Raw genomic sequence first — 16,578 nt, forward strand, 5'->3', positions numbered from 1 at the left:
ACTATTGCTTAAAACAATTGTGAAATAGATTGTTTTGATTAATTTTTTTTTAAAGATTTTATTTATTTATTTGAGCCAGAGAGAATGAGAGAGAGAGAGAGAGCACATGAGAGGGGGGAGGGTCAGAGGGAGAAGCAGGCTCCCTGCCGAGCAGGGAGCCCGATGCGGGACTCGATCCAGGAACTCCAGGATCATGACCTGAGCCGAAGGCAGTCGCTTAACCAACTGAGCCACCCAGGCGCCCTGATTCATTAATTTTAACATGTATTTTCATTTCTTGATAGATTTAAATTGGTAAGTGGTCTATAATTAAAATTTTTAGCTACTGGTTGATCAAAAGTGTTAAAGTCATAAACATGTCTACTATTTTTTTTAATTCTCTTACTTTTTTGTTTTTACAAAAATAAACCTCATCATGAAAAGAGATTATATTATATGAACAATGAACTAGTATAGTGGAATATTCCATGTAATATTATTTAAAATATTTCCTAGATCTTTCCAGAGATATTTAGACATATGCAAACACATATATGAATCATACCTGTATTTTTTCAGAAATGGTAGCAAACTGGACACACTGTTCTATAATTCCCTTTGTTACTTAATAGTACTTCTCAGAGATTTTTTTTGTATCAACAGATAAAGGGCTTCTTCATTCCTTTCTTACAGCTGTATCCAATTCCATCATTTGGGTGCACCACAATTCACATCACATCAGTTCACATCAGTCCACTACCGCTAAGTACTTATTTTCATCATCTTTTCCGATTAACAAACAGCACTACAGTAAATACTCTGAAATAAATGTCTCCTCCTACACAGGTAATTATATCTATAGAATAAGCTAGCAGTGGAATTTCTGGTACAAGGGATATTGTGCATTTGTAAATTTGATAAATATTTGCCAAATTTCCCTCCATCCAGGCTGTCCCAATTACACTCCCATTCACCATGTATAAGAATAATGATTTATGCACACTCTTCCAATGCAGAGTGCTATTAAAGTGTTTTTATCTTTGCCAGCCTGACAGATGAAAATGGTACCTCACTGGGCTTCATTTTCTGTTTCCCTTCCTCTAAGTGAGAATGAGGGTCTTTCAATATGTTGAAGGATGCATTTTTAAAGAAACAATCTGAGAGTACAATTTGGTAAATTGGTTACGAACAATTTGATACTATCAATTTATCGAATCTAATACCATTCCAAGAGTTGTTTCTGCCAAAAGCCAACTCCACTTGTGCACAACATCCCATCCTCTCTCAAGGGCTCAGTGAGGCTGCTCTTTCAATGCTCCCCTCTCCTGCTCCATAGTGAGTCACTACCATTTACATATAGGCAGCCTACATTCCCTCTTGAAAACAAAACAAAATCAAACTCTTCCCTGACCCTTTATCTCCTTCTAGATTTCATCTCACTTTTCTGCTGTCTTTTACAGCAAAACTCCTCAAAAAAAGCACCTAGGGGCACCTGGGTGGCTCAGTTTGTTAAGTGTTTGCATTCGGCTCAGGTCATGATCTCAGGGTCCTGGTATCGAGTCCCCCATCAGGCTCCACAGGAAGCTCAGCAGGGAGTCTGCTTCTCCCTCTCCCTCTCCCTGCTGCTCCCCCTGCTTGTGCTCTCTCTGTCAAATACATAAATTAATTTAAAAAAAAAAAAGATCTACACTCACTATCTTCCTTTCTCAAAATTCCCTTCTGAACTTTATAGTCCATCTTCCTTCCTCAACACTCCAAACAAATAACTCTTTGTCAAAGTCACCAGTGACCTCTAGGTTGCTAAAGCAAATGGATATTTCCCAAGTCATCTCATCTGACCTAGCAGCACTATCTGAAATTCTTGATCACACTCTCCTCCTTAAAACACTTTTCACTGGGCTCCCGAGACACCACATTTTTGGGTTTTCCTCCTACCTCACTGGCAACACCTTCTGTCTCTTTGCTGATTTCTCATCTCCCCAACCTGCAAATGCTAGATGTTAGAGCATGCCAGGGCTCAAACCTCAGATCTTTTTTCTGTCTATGCTCATGCCCTAACGATTTCATCCAGTTTCTTTCTTTATATACCAACTGTATTACTAATGCCACCAAAATTATATTTCCAGCCTAAATATGTGCCCCGAACTACAGACTTAAATAGTCTACTGTCTACTTGACTTCTTGCCATAGGTGGCTATTAGGAATCTCTAAATGCTCCAAACAACTCCTGATTTTCACCTCCCCCCAAAATCTGTTCTGATCATATTCTTCCCTATTACCGTAAATTGCAAATTCATTTTTCCAGTTGTTCAAGCCAAAAATCTTGAAGTCTTCCTAGACTCCTTTCTTTCTCTCACACCCCATATTCAATACATCAGAAAATCCTGTTGGTTTTAATATTCAGAATGCAAGCAATTCTTATCACCTCTACCTCGATCATGCTGGTCCTAGACAGCATTATTTCTCACCTGGATTACTGCTGTATCCTCCTAACTGGCTTTCATCTCTGTCCCATAAAATCAAATCTCAAATACTAGCCAGAGTGCTCTTTCTAAAATATGAGTCAGATTAAGTCAATTTTCTATTAAAATTCCTCCAATACTGGGGCACCTGGGTGGCTCAGTTGTTTAGGCCTCTGCCTTGGGCTCAGGTCATGATCACAGAATCCTGACATCAAGCCCCACAGGGAGTCTGCTTCTCCCTCTCCTTATTCCCCTCCTCCCTGCTCGTGCTCTTTCTCTCTCTCTCTCAAATAAATTAAATCTTTAAAAAAAATCCTTCAATATCTTACCATCTCACTCAAAGTAAAATCCAAAGTTACATAAAGGCACAAGATGCTACATGGGCTGGCATACCGGCATTTCTGAAATTTTTTCCCACATGGCTCTTTGCCCAGTCAATACTGGACTGAGTCTCTTTGCTGTTCCTAGAACACACCAAGCATGCTCCTACTTCATGCTCATGTACCTGATGTTCTCTTTCCCTGGAACACTCTCCTTCCAGATAGCCATAAGCCTTGTTCTTGCCTTTCCTTCAGATATCTACTCAACTCTCACCTTCCTAGAGGAGGCTTCTCTAATCAATTGTGTAAAATAATAACCTCCATCTCCTGATATTCCAAAAAGAGAAAAGGATACTCACTAGTGGCACAACCAAATGGATTTCCAAAACCTCTATGATTGTTTCTCCCCAGTCCAAATTCATTAAGATGTTCTCCTCATCAAGATGCTTAACTTGGGTATGGTTCAGTTTCCCCATCTATAAAATGGGGACAATAATACCTAACTCAGAGAAGCATTATAAGAGTTATGTAACTCATGTAAAAATATTTAATACAATTCTTGACACAAAATTTAATTAATAAATATTAGCTATTACTATTTTCATTATCATTATTAGTTTTATTTCTAATACCACCAATAACTGAAATCAGGTACTCCTTACACCATGAATATTATTATAGTATTATCATAACTGATCTCCTCTCCAATATTTCTCCATTCAAATAAAACAAAATTAACCTCCATAAAATATTCCCTTTTCTCAAAAACCTCCAGTTACTCTTTAATTGCCTAGAGAATAATATCCAAGTTCCTTAGCGTGGCGTTCAGCGCCCTGCACGACAGGCCTTACCAGGACTTATCTCTATAACTGAATTCCCCACTGTTCTGAATCAAGTCCATGCTCACACCTTGCTCTCAGAGTACCTCACACACACACTCCCACCTGAGCCTTTTGCAAGTATCATTCCCTCTATCTGGAATGCTGTTTCTCCTTTGAGTACCTAAAACTCTAGTTATGTTCTGATATTCCCCCATGCTTTTATGGAATTTTTTCACTTTGAAATACTGTACCATGTATTGCCTATTCCAAATCTATCTAATAGTAATATAATGTGAACCACATGGGTAATTTTAAATTTACCAGTAACAACATTACAAAACTTTAAAAGAAACAGATGAAATTAAATAAAATAATACATTCAATATATGTAAAATATTATCATTTCAATGTAAAATCAATGTAAAAGAATTATTAGTGAGACATTCTACATTCTTTTTTAATTATTCCAAAATCCAGTGCATATTTTACATACATAACACATCTCAATTCAGACACTAAATTTTCATAGGCAACAATTGCTCTATATTTAGACTTTATAGACTATACAGTTAAAAAGTAAATTGACAGCCTTTTTCAGGCAGCCAGGAAGATGGCAGACTCTCAGACTGAGTGTGCTACCAAAAGTAGCCAACCATCTTTCAAAATAAATAGAGGGTCCTGCTTGGAGAAACTGGTAAGGAGAAGCTCCCATGATACTACAAAAACATTAGGCTGGGCTTCAAGATGCCCAAGGAGGCCACCGAGGGCACCTATATATACAAGAAATGTCCCTTTACTAGTAATGTCTCCATCAAAGGGTGGATTTTGTCTGGTGTGGTGACCAAGATGAAGATGCAGAGGACCACTGTTATTCTCTTAGACTCCCTCTACTACCGCCAAAAGTACAACCGCTTTGAGAAACACAAGAACATGTCCATGCACCTGTCCCCATGCTTCAAGGATGTCTAGATGGGCAACACTCTCACAGTGGGCAAGTGCCAGCCCCTGAGCAAGACTGTGCACTTCAACATGCTCATGAAGTCATGAAGGCCACTGGCACCAAGAAACAATTCCAGAAATTCTGAGACTAGACATCTGCCCACACCCTTGAAGAAAATAAAGTTATTTTTCCAGAAAAAAAAAAAAAAGTAAATGACATACCCAAATTGTTTCAAACATTCATAAAAGTTTTTAACTTAATGACATATCAATTTTTAAATTTAAATTTAAAAAATTAAAACTAAATAAAATTTAAAATTCAGTTCCTCATTTGCACTTACCACATATCAATTACTCAGTAGCCACCTCAGGCTAGTCACTATGTATTGGACATCAAAGACTTATACCTTTCATTAGACTATTAACTAAATACAGTATCTTGTGTCACTATCTTGTGTATGATTCACCACAATGAAAATTATCTCATTGTTCACCAAACAATTTTCTGCCCCCTATAGAGTACTTACCATTAGTGATAGCTAATTCAAAGGAATGTTTTAGGGGCACCTGGGTGGCTCAGTCGTTAAGCGTCTGCTTTCGGCTCAGGTCATAATCCCAGGTCCCCGGGATCGAGCACCGCATTGTGCTCCCTGCTCAGTGGGAAGCCTGCTTCTCCCTCTCCCACTCCCTCTGCTTGTGTTTCTTCTCTCGCTGTGTCTCTCTCTGTCAAATAAATAAATAAAATCTTTAAAAAAAAAAAAAAGGAATGTTTTAGATGTGAAGTCTTATATGGTCCATTATTTTCTTCTTTGAGTCACTGAAATTCCAAATATATATGTATATATACATTTGTGCGAATGTGTGTGTGAAAGAGATTGTTTATTTTCCCCCATAACAGTCCTTGGACTCTTGGTACATCTCCATTGGTCTGGATAACCAAAAATTAATTAGAAAAATTCAAAATAATCTGGTATTCCATTTGATCTTGCCGCAGACATCAAGCAAAAGCTGACTTGAGCAGATGAGTTTACTACTAATGCTTTCTGACCACCAATAGGTCTTGTCTCATTTCCTAAAGATACAAGCTCTCGTCTCTAGACCAACAAGGATGGGAGTTCCAGAGACATAAGAATTCTATAGAAACTAGTTCTATGCCATATCCCACAAAATTTAGTTTAGGAACAGCTGACTTTAGATATAACTTTATAGAGGGTAAGTAACCTTAGAGTTTTGAAAATTACTGAGGACCAATATTCACAGACATATCACCTAAATTAATACTTAAGGCCAAAAAATAATCCTGTCACAGATTTTATTATCCTAGACACTAAAAGAAAAAGACATATTTATGAAAATTTTCCCAATCTGGGCATAGCATTTTAGCTTCCAGGAGGTTTTCAAGCATGCATGTGCAGCCTCAAGAAGATCCAAGACAGAGCGGAATATCAGAGCACACTATCAGGAAGAAGAAAAAAAAAGAAAGACATTTCAGATATTTAAGATCCATGAAGCCCTCACAAATTCAGATGTGAGTTGCATCATGAACAATAAACACCTACAGAAGAGCTGCTGTGTGCAAAACACACCGCTTGCCCTTGTGATTAAATTAAATCCCCTCTACTTAAACATCAGAGACCACCCTACTTGTTCTCCAGAAGCTCAAGTCCTTCTGTCAGGCCAAAACATCCCTTCTCATAATAGTATGTGACCCCTTTCAACCTGGTCCTCAACTCAGGAAAGTGCTGGAAAAGTCCAGTGATCACATTCATAGAATAACTAACCATATCTATTCTCCTTTTCAATTTTCCCCCAATTACTTCCGTCCAAAAGACTTTGAAAGTCAATTTCTAACCAATGGAAAAAAATTTAGTACGAGTCTTTGTCTCTAATTCATCACATTCCTCTATCCTAGTCTATGCCATCTTCCTTAAACATCCTTATAAACTTGCAAAAAGTGTCCCCCTATTTTTCTGATCAGAAAACCTGTATTTCAAAATAAATATTTCATATTCTTAAGTGCATATTTACTTCATATAGACACATAGATTTCATTCTCATCTGAAATATATTGTTCACCTCTTGAAACTCAGAAACCACATCTACTTTTTCCCTGCTTTCCAGTCCGCAGCTGGGTGTGGATTTATATCAAACTTGCAAGGGCATCACATCACACTGGAATCCTGCTTTCAAAAGGGCAAGCCTAAGAAGATTTTGGTAGACAAGATTTTATTTTCAGAGTAGGAATAAAGGAATAGAATAATCCCCACAGATCCCTCTCTGGACCTCCCCAGCCGGCTGTCGTGGCTCCTCACCTGGCCCTTCTTGGGAAACACAGGAAAAAGAAAAATGAGAGATCAGGACAGAGCCTGGACACTGCCTTAGGCTAGGATTTGCTAGTAAGTAAACAGCTTCTGACCTGAACTTGCTAGCATTCTCTCTCTCTGAGACAGCAAAAGAGACAGGAGGTGCACAATGGGACTCCTAATTTTCAGGAGGCCTTCAAGTCGGATCACCTTACACCCGTACATTTTATCACTTGAGCACACCGCTTTTCCCAAAAGGATGCCATCTGAAGCTGGATATTCAGAGTCAGAAACAAGTCATTGGAATCAAAGCCCACCAGCCACAAAGAACATCCACTTAGGAAAACTATATCCACTCAATTGTCAAATTTGGCCACATGGATCACTATCACTTTGTTTTCTGGTAATGGCTTTACCTGGGGCTAAAGGTATTTTACTCCTATCTTTATACTGTTTTTTGAAAAGGTCCAAAGGTATATCTTATTATGAAATGTAAGAGAAAAGAGAAGAAGAATTTCCTTCCAATCAAACTACAATTCTGTACTTAAAGCTACCACATAATATTAAAATAGTAATTATAATACTTTACACTTATATGGTGTTGGTTCTTAGAACAGGCACTATTCTAAGAGCTTCAGGTATATTAATTCATTTAATCATAATTTATCAACTGTAAGAAACTTTTTCCAATGGCCACATTCGAGTCCCACAGAAGCAAAAAAAAAAAAATTGAACATCATAATTGTGTCTTCCTGTAGGCCTTTTGCCTTTTCCTGAAAGGGAACTGTCAGGAAGACTAGTAGAATGTGTAAGATGACATAACACTTCCTTGTCCCAACAGTCCTTATTCACTCCTCATATGGAGACACATCTTTATACTAAAAGAGCCCGCATGCCTCTTAACCCTTCAGGTAACCTGACTTGGCCAGCTGCCCTTCCCTGCAGCCAGCAGATGCCAAACAGAGGAAGTGTATTTGCTCCGCGCGTCGGCTACTCCCGGGCAGATTCCAGAGCTGTTACTGGCTGCGGGGGCAGGCTTATCTAGGGACGTGTCACATGTTTGTGCTGTTATGTGATCCACCCTGGCTGCCTTGTGCTCCTAAAAGCTTTTTCCATTCAGTGACTTTTACACATTTCTAACAATTGTGAATGAGGTGCCCTGTGACTCCCAATCACAAGGACAGGCTTTTGTGGATAGGGGAAGGCGATCTCTCACCACCTGAACGCAGCCCAGCTGTGAAGGCAGAGCTTCTTCCCTCAGCACCCTGCACTCGGGCTTCCCACCGCCAGCCCCCACCCCAACAACGCAACAGCTGATCCCCGCCACCACCTCTGGCGCCCATAACCTCTTCACGGAAACTTCCCTTAGCAAACGATTCTTTAACTGCTACATCCGGCGGACACCTCTTGGGCCTCCTTACCCAACTTTGCTGGGGCTGTGATACTGTAGGCCCCCCTGCCCCTGGAACTTTCTTCTCTGGGCAGGACCACGCTGCCCTACCCCTCCCACCACTGTGGCTACAGTTCCTCAGCTCCCTTCCTCGCTTACTTCCCTCCGGGGTCCCCTTACCCCCTGCCATTACCCAGGTGTCCTAGTCAGCTCGGGCTGCTAGCTAACAAAGTACCATAGACTGCATGGCTTATAAACAACAGAAATCTATTTCTTACAGTTCTAGAAGCTAGAAGTCCGAAGAGATCAGCCAGCATGGTGGGGCTCTAGTGAGGACCCTCTTCCCGGTTGCAGATGGCCAACCTGTTGTTGTATCCTCACATGGCAGAAAGAGGACATGAGAGCTCTCTGGGGTCTCTTTTATATCCCAAACATGAAGCCTCCACCCTCGTGAGCCAATCACCTCCCAAAGGCCTCACCTCTTAATACCATCATATTAGTTGTTAGGCTAGCAGCATATGAATGTGGGGGGGGGGGGGACACAATCAGTCCGTAACACCAGGTCTATGTCCGAGCTTCTCTCCTTCCTTCTCTACCAGTTTGCCCTAGAGAATCATATTTGTGCTTGCAGCATCAACCTATATGATGTCAACTCTAACCCTCATTTTCCAACTCCCACTTCTCTCCTGAGCTCCAGATATACTCTTGGAACTGCCCAGGAACATCCCGACCCACTCCCTCCCACCCAGCAACTCTTTCCTCCTGAGCCCCTTATCTCAATTAGTGGCATCACTCTCCTCAAGCTGCTGTACCATTGTGAAGCATGGCTATAAATTCTTTGACGCACCTGAGATTTCTGAGTTTGGGTCATAAAAAAACTGGCAGTTCTGCCTTGGTTTCTGGAAGCACGTGTTCTTGGAGCCCGGGGCCATGATGCAGAAAGTTCGATGATGCTCAAACAGCCATGCTTGAGAGGTCACATGTAGGGTGCTCTGGCCACTCATGTGAGTGAAGAGGCCGTCTTTGCAGTGGGTCCTCCAGCCCAGCCCTTCCAGCCCCCAGCCATTCTAGGAACCCCCTGCCATTTATATCATCCCACAAAACATCCCAGACATTGTGAAGCAATGGGGGGGTTGTCCTCACTGTGTTCTTGCTGAATTCCAAATCCACAAAAACCATGAATATTAAAAAAAAAAAAGAAAGAAAGATTGCTTTTTGCCACTAAATTTTGGGGTGGTTTGTAATGCAACAATAAATAACTATTAGCTTCCCAAGCTTCAAACATGGGAGTCATTACCTTCTTCTCTCCCATGTTTTTATTAACAAATAATTTCATTATGGACCTACTATGTGCCAGGCACCATAGCAAGCATTGACAATACTAATAAATTATGGTCCAGTAGAGAGGCAGTGCAAAGAAAATAAAACACAACAAAATAAAGCAGCATTTCCCAACCTTGTTCCCGAGAAATAAGACAGATATTTTTCAAAAGAGTTGTTTCATGTTCAGTAAAAATAAGTTCCTTTCCTGAATTACCTCTCAGGACCATTAGTATTCAAATGTATATAATAAATATATAAGAGAAACCTAAAGTACAGAGTTTCTGAAAAAAATTTGACCATAAGACAGATTTGGGGTTTTTATTTGTTTATTTGTTTGTTTTGTTTTGAAGAGAAACTCAAGGAAATACAGTCCTGCAAAACCCTATGGAAAGAATTCATTCAATAATTAGATGTAGAACATGAACTGGGAGTCTAGGAGAAGGGTGGCAGAGCCTTTCTCAGTCATCTGGGGACAACTCAAGGAGGAAGTAGCATCTGAAGTGAGACACAAAGAGGAAGAGGAAGGTGCCAGATGGGCACTGTGGGGAGGCAGACAACTAACTTGTGTAGAGGTACTGAGCAGACCTGGCTATTTAGGAAAGTCTAAGGAAATGCTATAGACCTCTAATATTTTTGCCTCTTTCTGAGAAGCAGATGCTCGAATTTCAAATTCAGGTCAGAAGCTGTTTACTTACTAGCAAATCCTAGCCTAAGGCTGTGTCCAGGCTCTGTCCTGATCTCTCATTTTTCTTTTTCCTGTATTTCCCAAGAGGGGCCAGGTGAGGAGCCACGGCAGCTGCCTGGAGTTCTCTCATCCCTTTATTTCTGTATTTACAGTAAATGTTTTCTTACCTTAAAATCTGCTTCTTATGTCTGCACTTCGAAAATAAGAAATCAACTTGATCTAATGTCCCCACAAATTTTATACTGTTGCACATGAGATGCTGTGGTTTAGAGAATCCGGACCATATCCAAGCTGTGATTCCTTCATTTACTAGCCTTGTATTTTTAAGAATAGTGCTTCTAAGTCTGAGATTATTTAAAATAGTTGTGTCCTGATTCCACATGAGGAATGTTTATTAAAGTGTTGGTATTTTATAGAATAAATGCTGAAAATTTTTACAGAAATTCACAAGGCAATTTTAAGATGATGGGACAAATTACAACAAAATAAAGGTGACCACTGAAGGCTGTAGATACTTTAAGAGTGTGTATATATATATATATATATATACATATATATATATGTATATATATATATATATAGTCTGTCTCTTTCTCTCTGTATCTCTCTGTCTCTCCTGTCTCTCTCTGTCCCCATCTCTCCCTCCCTCCCCTCCCCCATATATATATGCTGCCAGACATATAAGGCAAACTTTAAAGTCATTTTTATAAAGAATTACCTCTCTCTCTGAACAAGAACAGCTTGGGAAGAGCTCTGGAATCCACTTAAGAAACTTCAGCAACACAGTGGAACAAAAAACCTGAGAATCATCACGCAAAAAGGGAAGGAAGAGCAGCTTCATTTTGCCGGCATCATCCCATCCTTTGGGCCAGCCCTGCTTAGTGCCAAGAGGAAACCCTCCAGCTAGAAAGAGTTCCCCTGGCTGGGAAAGGGAGAGCAGGGTAGGTGACCAGCCTCCCAGCCTTTTGGGGCACCACACAAAGGAGCCGCTTTGGTTTTACCCCACCCAGAGGCCAGCAAAGCTGAGAGGAATTGAGACATCTAGGATCAAGGAAGAAGAGCAGAGGCTACCAGTATTAGCCACTCAGCAGGGACAACTGTGGTTCCCAGTGTCCTACTCTGCAGGGGATCCCAGTAGATTCTGCCACTGAATAAACCAATAGCCAGCTGGGCTGCTATGGACGCCCCGCAGATTTCACCAAAGTTCACCCCATGGCATTCACATTCACAGACACCAGCCCCCTGAGTCCCTTCTCACTCACTGCCTCCTCTCCATGCTGGAGCCTGGAATGCACACCAGCACCAGCCCACAGGCCTCTGCAGCTGCATGAGTACAAGAAGCCTGCCTGGAGCCTTGAGGCTGACCTCCTGCTGCCGTGTGTGCACTTGGGGCTAACCCCTCCACTGAGTACTAACACACCACTGGCCTAATCTCCCTCACCAGCTTCCACTGTGTGTGCCCACGGTGAGACTCTGCAGCCACAGAAGGGCACACTCACAGCCAGGGCCTGTACGGCCACATGCGGGTCTGGCTCTAGCCCTGTCTCTGTCACCGGCCTGCATCGCTGGACTTGCTTGCAATTAGCCCCTCCAGCTGTGCACCTGCACCTCACCAGCCCAACTGCCCTCATCAGCCTCCCCTGCTATTCTTGCGCCCAAGGGGAGACCCTGCAGCCCAAGAGTACGTGCCAACAGCCACGACCTCCACAATGGCCAACGTGCCTGCAGTTGTACTTGGCCCTCGCTGCTGGTCCCGAACCCCACCATTACGTGTGTGTCTGCAGCCAGCCCTTGCCACTACACAGGAACCTGCAGCCAAGCAGGTGTACACCATCACTCTGACCACCACCAGTACCTGCCCTGGTATCTAGCCCCTGAACCTGGAGGTGCTGCTGAGGACCTCAACAGAATTTGCAACCACTGCAGAACCCAATACTCACAAAAAAACATACCATTGTTTATGCTATGGACCTTGGCAGCCTGAACAACGAGACATCACATTCCTCCATGCCAGAACCACCACACGCCCTTGCACTTGATGTCCTGCTCCACTAGACCCATAATCACAGCACACTTCACTGTGCCCCCCCAATAGGTGAAAGTCTTTCCTTACTAAAGTCAGTCCATAAAGCTTGGGAGAGATCACTACTTCTTCAAATGCACAGACATCTACACAAGGCCTTAAGAATCACAAAGTACTAGGGAAACATGACACCAACAAAAGAACACAGTAAACGTCCAGTAACTGAACCCAAAGAAATGGAGATCTGTGAATGTCCAACAAAAATTTCAAAACAATTGTTCTAAAGATGCTCAGAGAGCTATAACAGAACAAAGATAAACAAGACTTAATGCAACACCATTAAGATAAACAATCTACACATCACTTGAGTCCCAGAAAAGGAAGACAGGGAGAAAGGAGTGAAAAGGTTATTTAAAGAAATAATGGCTGAGAACTTCCCAAACCTGGGAAGGGATTTAGACATCCAAGTTCAGGAAGCTAATAGTCATCCCACAATTTCAATCCAAAACTATCTTCTCTAAAACACGTTATTTAAAAATTGTCTAAAATCAAAAATAGAGAATTTTAAAAGCAACAACAGGAAAATAAATTCTCTCATACAAGGGATCCCCCATAAGATCATCAGTGGATTTCTCAGCAGAAACCTTGCAGGCCAGGAGAATGTAGAAGGATATATTCAAGATGCTGAAAGAAAAAACTGCCAGCCAAGAATACTTTACCCAGCAAAGCTGTGTTTCAGAAATGAAAGCAAGTAAAGACTTTCCCAAACAAACAAAAGCTGAGGGAGTTTATCACCTCTACACCTGCCTTACAAGAAATGCTAAAATGACTTTGTTCTTCAAGCTGAAACAAAAGGATACTAGCAAGAAATATGGAAATATGAAAACATACAACACACTGGTAAAGCTAAGTATACAGTCAAATTCAGAATACTCTAATACTGTGATATGGTGGTGTACTGACCCCTTAACTCTAGTATGAAGCTTAAAGGACAAATGTATTAAAAATAACTACAGCAAGAGGTAAAGGATCTGTATTCTGAAAACTACAGAATGTGTATGAAAGAAATTGAAGAGGACACAAAGAAATGGAAAAACATTCCATGCTCATGGATTTGGAAGAACAAATACTGTTAAAATGTCTATGCTCCCTAGAGCAATCTACACATTCAATGCAATCCCTATCAAAATACTATCAACATTTTTCACAGAGCTGGAACAAATAATCCTAAAATTTGTATGGAATCAGAAAAGACCCCAAAGGAAAGCTGAAAAAGAAAACAAAGCTTGTGGCATCACAATTCCAGACTTCAGGCTCTATTACAAAGCCGTCATCATCAAGACAGTATGGTACTCATACAAAAACAGACACAAAGACCAGTGAAACAGGATAAAGAACCCGGAAATGGACCCTCAACTCTATGGTCAACTAATCTTCAACAAAGCAGGAAATATATCTGATGGAAAAAAAGACAGTCTCTTCAACAAATGGTGTTGGGAAAATGGGACAGCCACATGCAGAAGAATGAAACTGGACCATTTCCTTACACCACACACAAAAATAGACTCAAAATGGATGAAAGACCTAAATGTGAGACAGGAATCCATCAAAATCCTAAAGGAGAACACAGGCAGGAACCTCTTTGACCTAGGCCACAGCAACTTCTTGCTAGACACGTCTCCAAAGGCAAGGGAAACAAGCAAAAATGAACTACTGGGACTTCATCAAGATAAAAAGCTTTTGCAGAGCAAAGGAACAGTAGACAAAACCAAAAGACAACTTACAGAATGGGAGAAGATATTTGCAAATGTCTTACCAGATAAAGGGCTAGTACCCAAAATCTATAAAGAACCTATTAAACTCAACACCCAAAAAACCAAATAATCCAGTCAAGAAATGGGCAGAAGATATGAACAGACATTTCTCCAAAAAAGACATACAAATGGCTAACAGACACATGAAAAATGCTCCACATCACTAGGCATTAGGGAAATACAGATCAACACCACAATGAGATACAACCTCACAATAGTCAGAATGACTAAAATTAACAAGTCAGGAAATGACAAATGTGGGCGAGGATGTGGTGAAAGGGGAACCCTCTTACACTTCTGGTGGGAATGCAAGCTGGTGCAGCCACTCTGGAAAGCAGTATGGAGGTTCCTCAAAAAGTTAAAAATAGAGCTACCCTATGACCCAGCAATTGCACTACTAGGTATTTATCCAAAGGATACAAACATAGTGATCCGAAGGGGCACCTGCACCCTAATGTTTATAGCAGCAATGTCCACAATAGCCAAACTATGGGAAAAGCCCACATGGTCCATCAACAGATGAATGGATAAAAAAGATGAGGTATATTTATAAAATGCAATATTTCGCAGTCATCAAAAAAATGAAATCTTACCATTTGCAACGACATGGATGGAACTAGAGGGTATTATACTAAGCAAAATAAGTCAATCAGAGAAAGACAATTATCATATGATTTCACTCATTAGTGGAATTTAAGAAACAAAATGGAAAATCATAGAGGAAGGGAGGGAAAAATAAAATAAGACAAAATCAGAGAGGGAGGCACACCATAAGAGACTCTTAACTATAGAAACAAATTGAGGGTTGCTAGAGGGGAGGTGGGTGGGGGGATGGGGTAAGTGGGTGATGGACATTAAGGAGGGCACATGATGTAATGAGCACTGGGTGTTATATGCAACTGAAGAATCACTGAATTCTACTTCTGAAACTAATAATACACTATATGTTAATTAACTGAATTTAAATAAAATAAAAATTTTAAAAAATAAAAATAACTATAGCTACAATCATTTGTTAATGAATACATGGTATAAAATGAGGTAAATTGTGGCATCAAAAAACATAAAAGGCAGGAGTAAAAAGGTAGAGTTTGGGGTTTGTGGAGGGGGGTTGAAATATACTTAACACAGAAAGTTATATTACTTTCAAGTGTACAAAATAGTGATTTGAAAACTCTATATGTTATTATGCTATGCTCACCACAAGTGTAGCTACCATTTGTCACCATACAACACTATTACAATACCATTAACTATATTCCTTATGCTGTACCTTTCATCCTCGTGACTTATTCATTCCAATAATTGAAAGCCTATACCTCCCACTCCCCTTCACCCAAAAAGGTAGAGTTTTCGTATGTGATCAAAGTTAAGTTGTTATCAGTTTAAAATTGACCATTACATCAACAAAATATTTCAAGTAAGCCTCATAGTACCACAAAATAAAACCGATAGTAGATACACACAAGATAAAGAGAAGGGAATCTAAGTATACTACTACAGAAAATCATCAATTCATAAAGGAGGACAGAAGGAAAAAAAGAAAAAAAACAAAGAAACTATAAAACAGCCAGAAAACAGTTAATAAAATGGCAACAGTAAATCCTCTCCTATCAATAATTACTTTAAATGTAAATAGAGTATATTCTTCAATTAAAAGGCATGAAGTACCTGAATGGATTTTAAAAAAACAAAAAACAGCTTTCCAACCAGAGCCGGGCGGAATGGCTCCCGCGAAGAAGGGTGGCAAGAAGAAGAAGGGCCGTTCTGCCATCAACGAGGTAGTGACCAGAGAATACACCATCAACACTCACAAGCGCATCCATGGAGTGGGTTTCAAGAAGCGTGCCCCTCGGGCACTCAAAGAGATCCGGAAATTTGCCATGAAGGAGATGGGAACTCCAGATGTGCGCATTGACACCAGGCTCAACAAAGCTGTCTGGGCCAAAGGAATAAGGAATGTTCCATACCGTATCCGTGTGCGGTTGTCCAGAAAACGTAACGAGGATGAAGATTCACCAAACAAGCTCTACACACTGGTTACCTATGTACCTGTCACCACTTTCAAAAATCTGCAGACAGTTAATGTGGATGAAAACTAATCGCTGATTGTCAAATAAAGGTATAAAACTGCAAAAAAAACCAAAACAAAACAAGATCCAACTATCTGCTGCCTACAGGAGACTAAAAATAGCCAAGATACGGAAGCAACCTAAGTGTCCATTTATGGATGAATTCATAAAGAAAATGTGATATATACACATATGTGTGTGTGTGTACAATGAAATATTATTTAGCCATAAAAAAGAAGGAAATCTTGCCATTTGCAATAACATGGGTGGACCTTGTGGACATTATGCTAAGTGAAATAAGTCAGACAGAGAAAGACAAATACTGTAAGATTCACTTATTTATATATAAACATATATACATATATAAACACAACACTTAGAAACAAAGAGTAGAATGGTGCTTGCCAAGGGCTGTGTGGTAAGAGAAATGAGATGTCGGTCAAAGGG

At 40.5% G+C, this 16,578-nt stretch overlaps 1 protein-coding gene and 1 pseudogene across 1 annotated transcript; both read left to right on the top strand.

Annotated features, from left to right (window-relative positions):
- The first annotated feature begins 4,192 nt into the window (after positions 1-4,192).
- On the top strand, positions 4,193-4,667 carry LOC110586465 (annotated as a pseudogene).
- An 11,113-nt stretch (positions 4,668-15,780) lies between these two features.
- On the top strand, positions 15,781-16,192 carry LOC110586458 (60S ribosomal protein L31-like). Its single transcript, XM_044916924.1, has one exon. It carries the CDS (start codon positions 15,784-15,786, stop codon positions 16,159-16,161), a length of 378 nt encoding a protein of 125 aa, XP_044772859.1. The 5' UTR covers positions 15,781-15,783; the 3' UTR covers positions 16,162-16,192.
- Positions 16,193-16,578: the final 386 nt, after the last annotated feature.

This window comes from Neomonachus schauinslandi, chromosome 7 (assembly GCF_002201575.2).
Source record: "Neomonachus schauinslandi chromosome 7, ASM220157v2, whole genome shotgun sequence".
Taxonomy (NCBI): Eukaryota; Metazoa; Chordata; class Mammalia; order Carnivora; family Phocidae; genus Neomonachus; species Neomonachus schauinslandi.

What these genes read in the sequence shown, in the direction of transcription:
- LOC110586458 (XM_044916924.1), top strand. Translation starts at nt 15,784, where the DNA reads ATGGCTCCCGCGAAGAAGGGTGGCAAGAAGAAGAAGGGCCGTTCTGCC.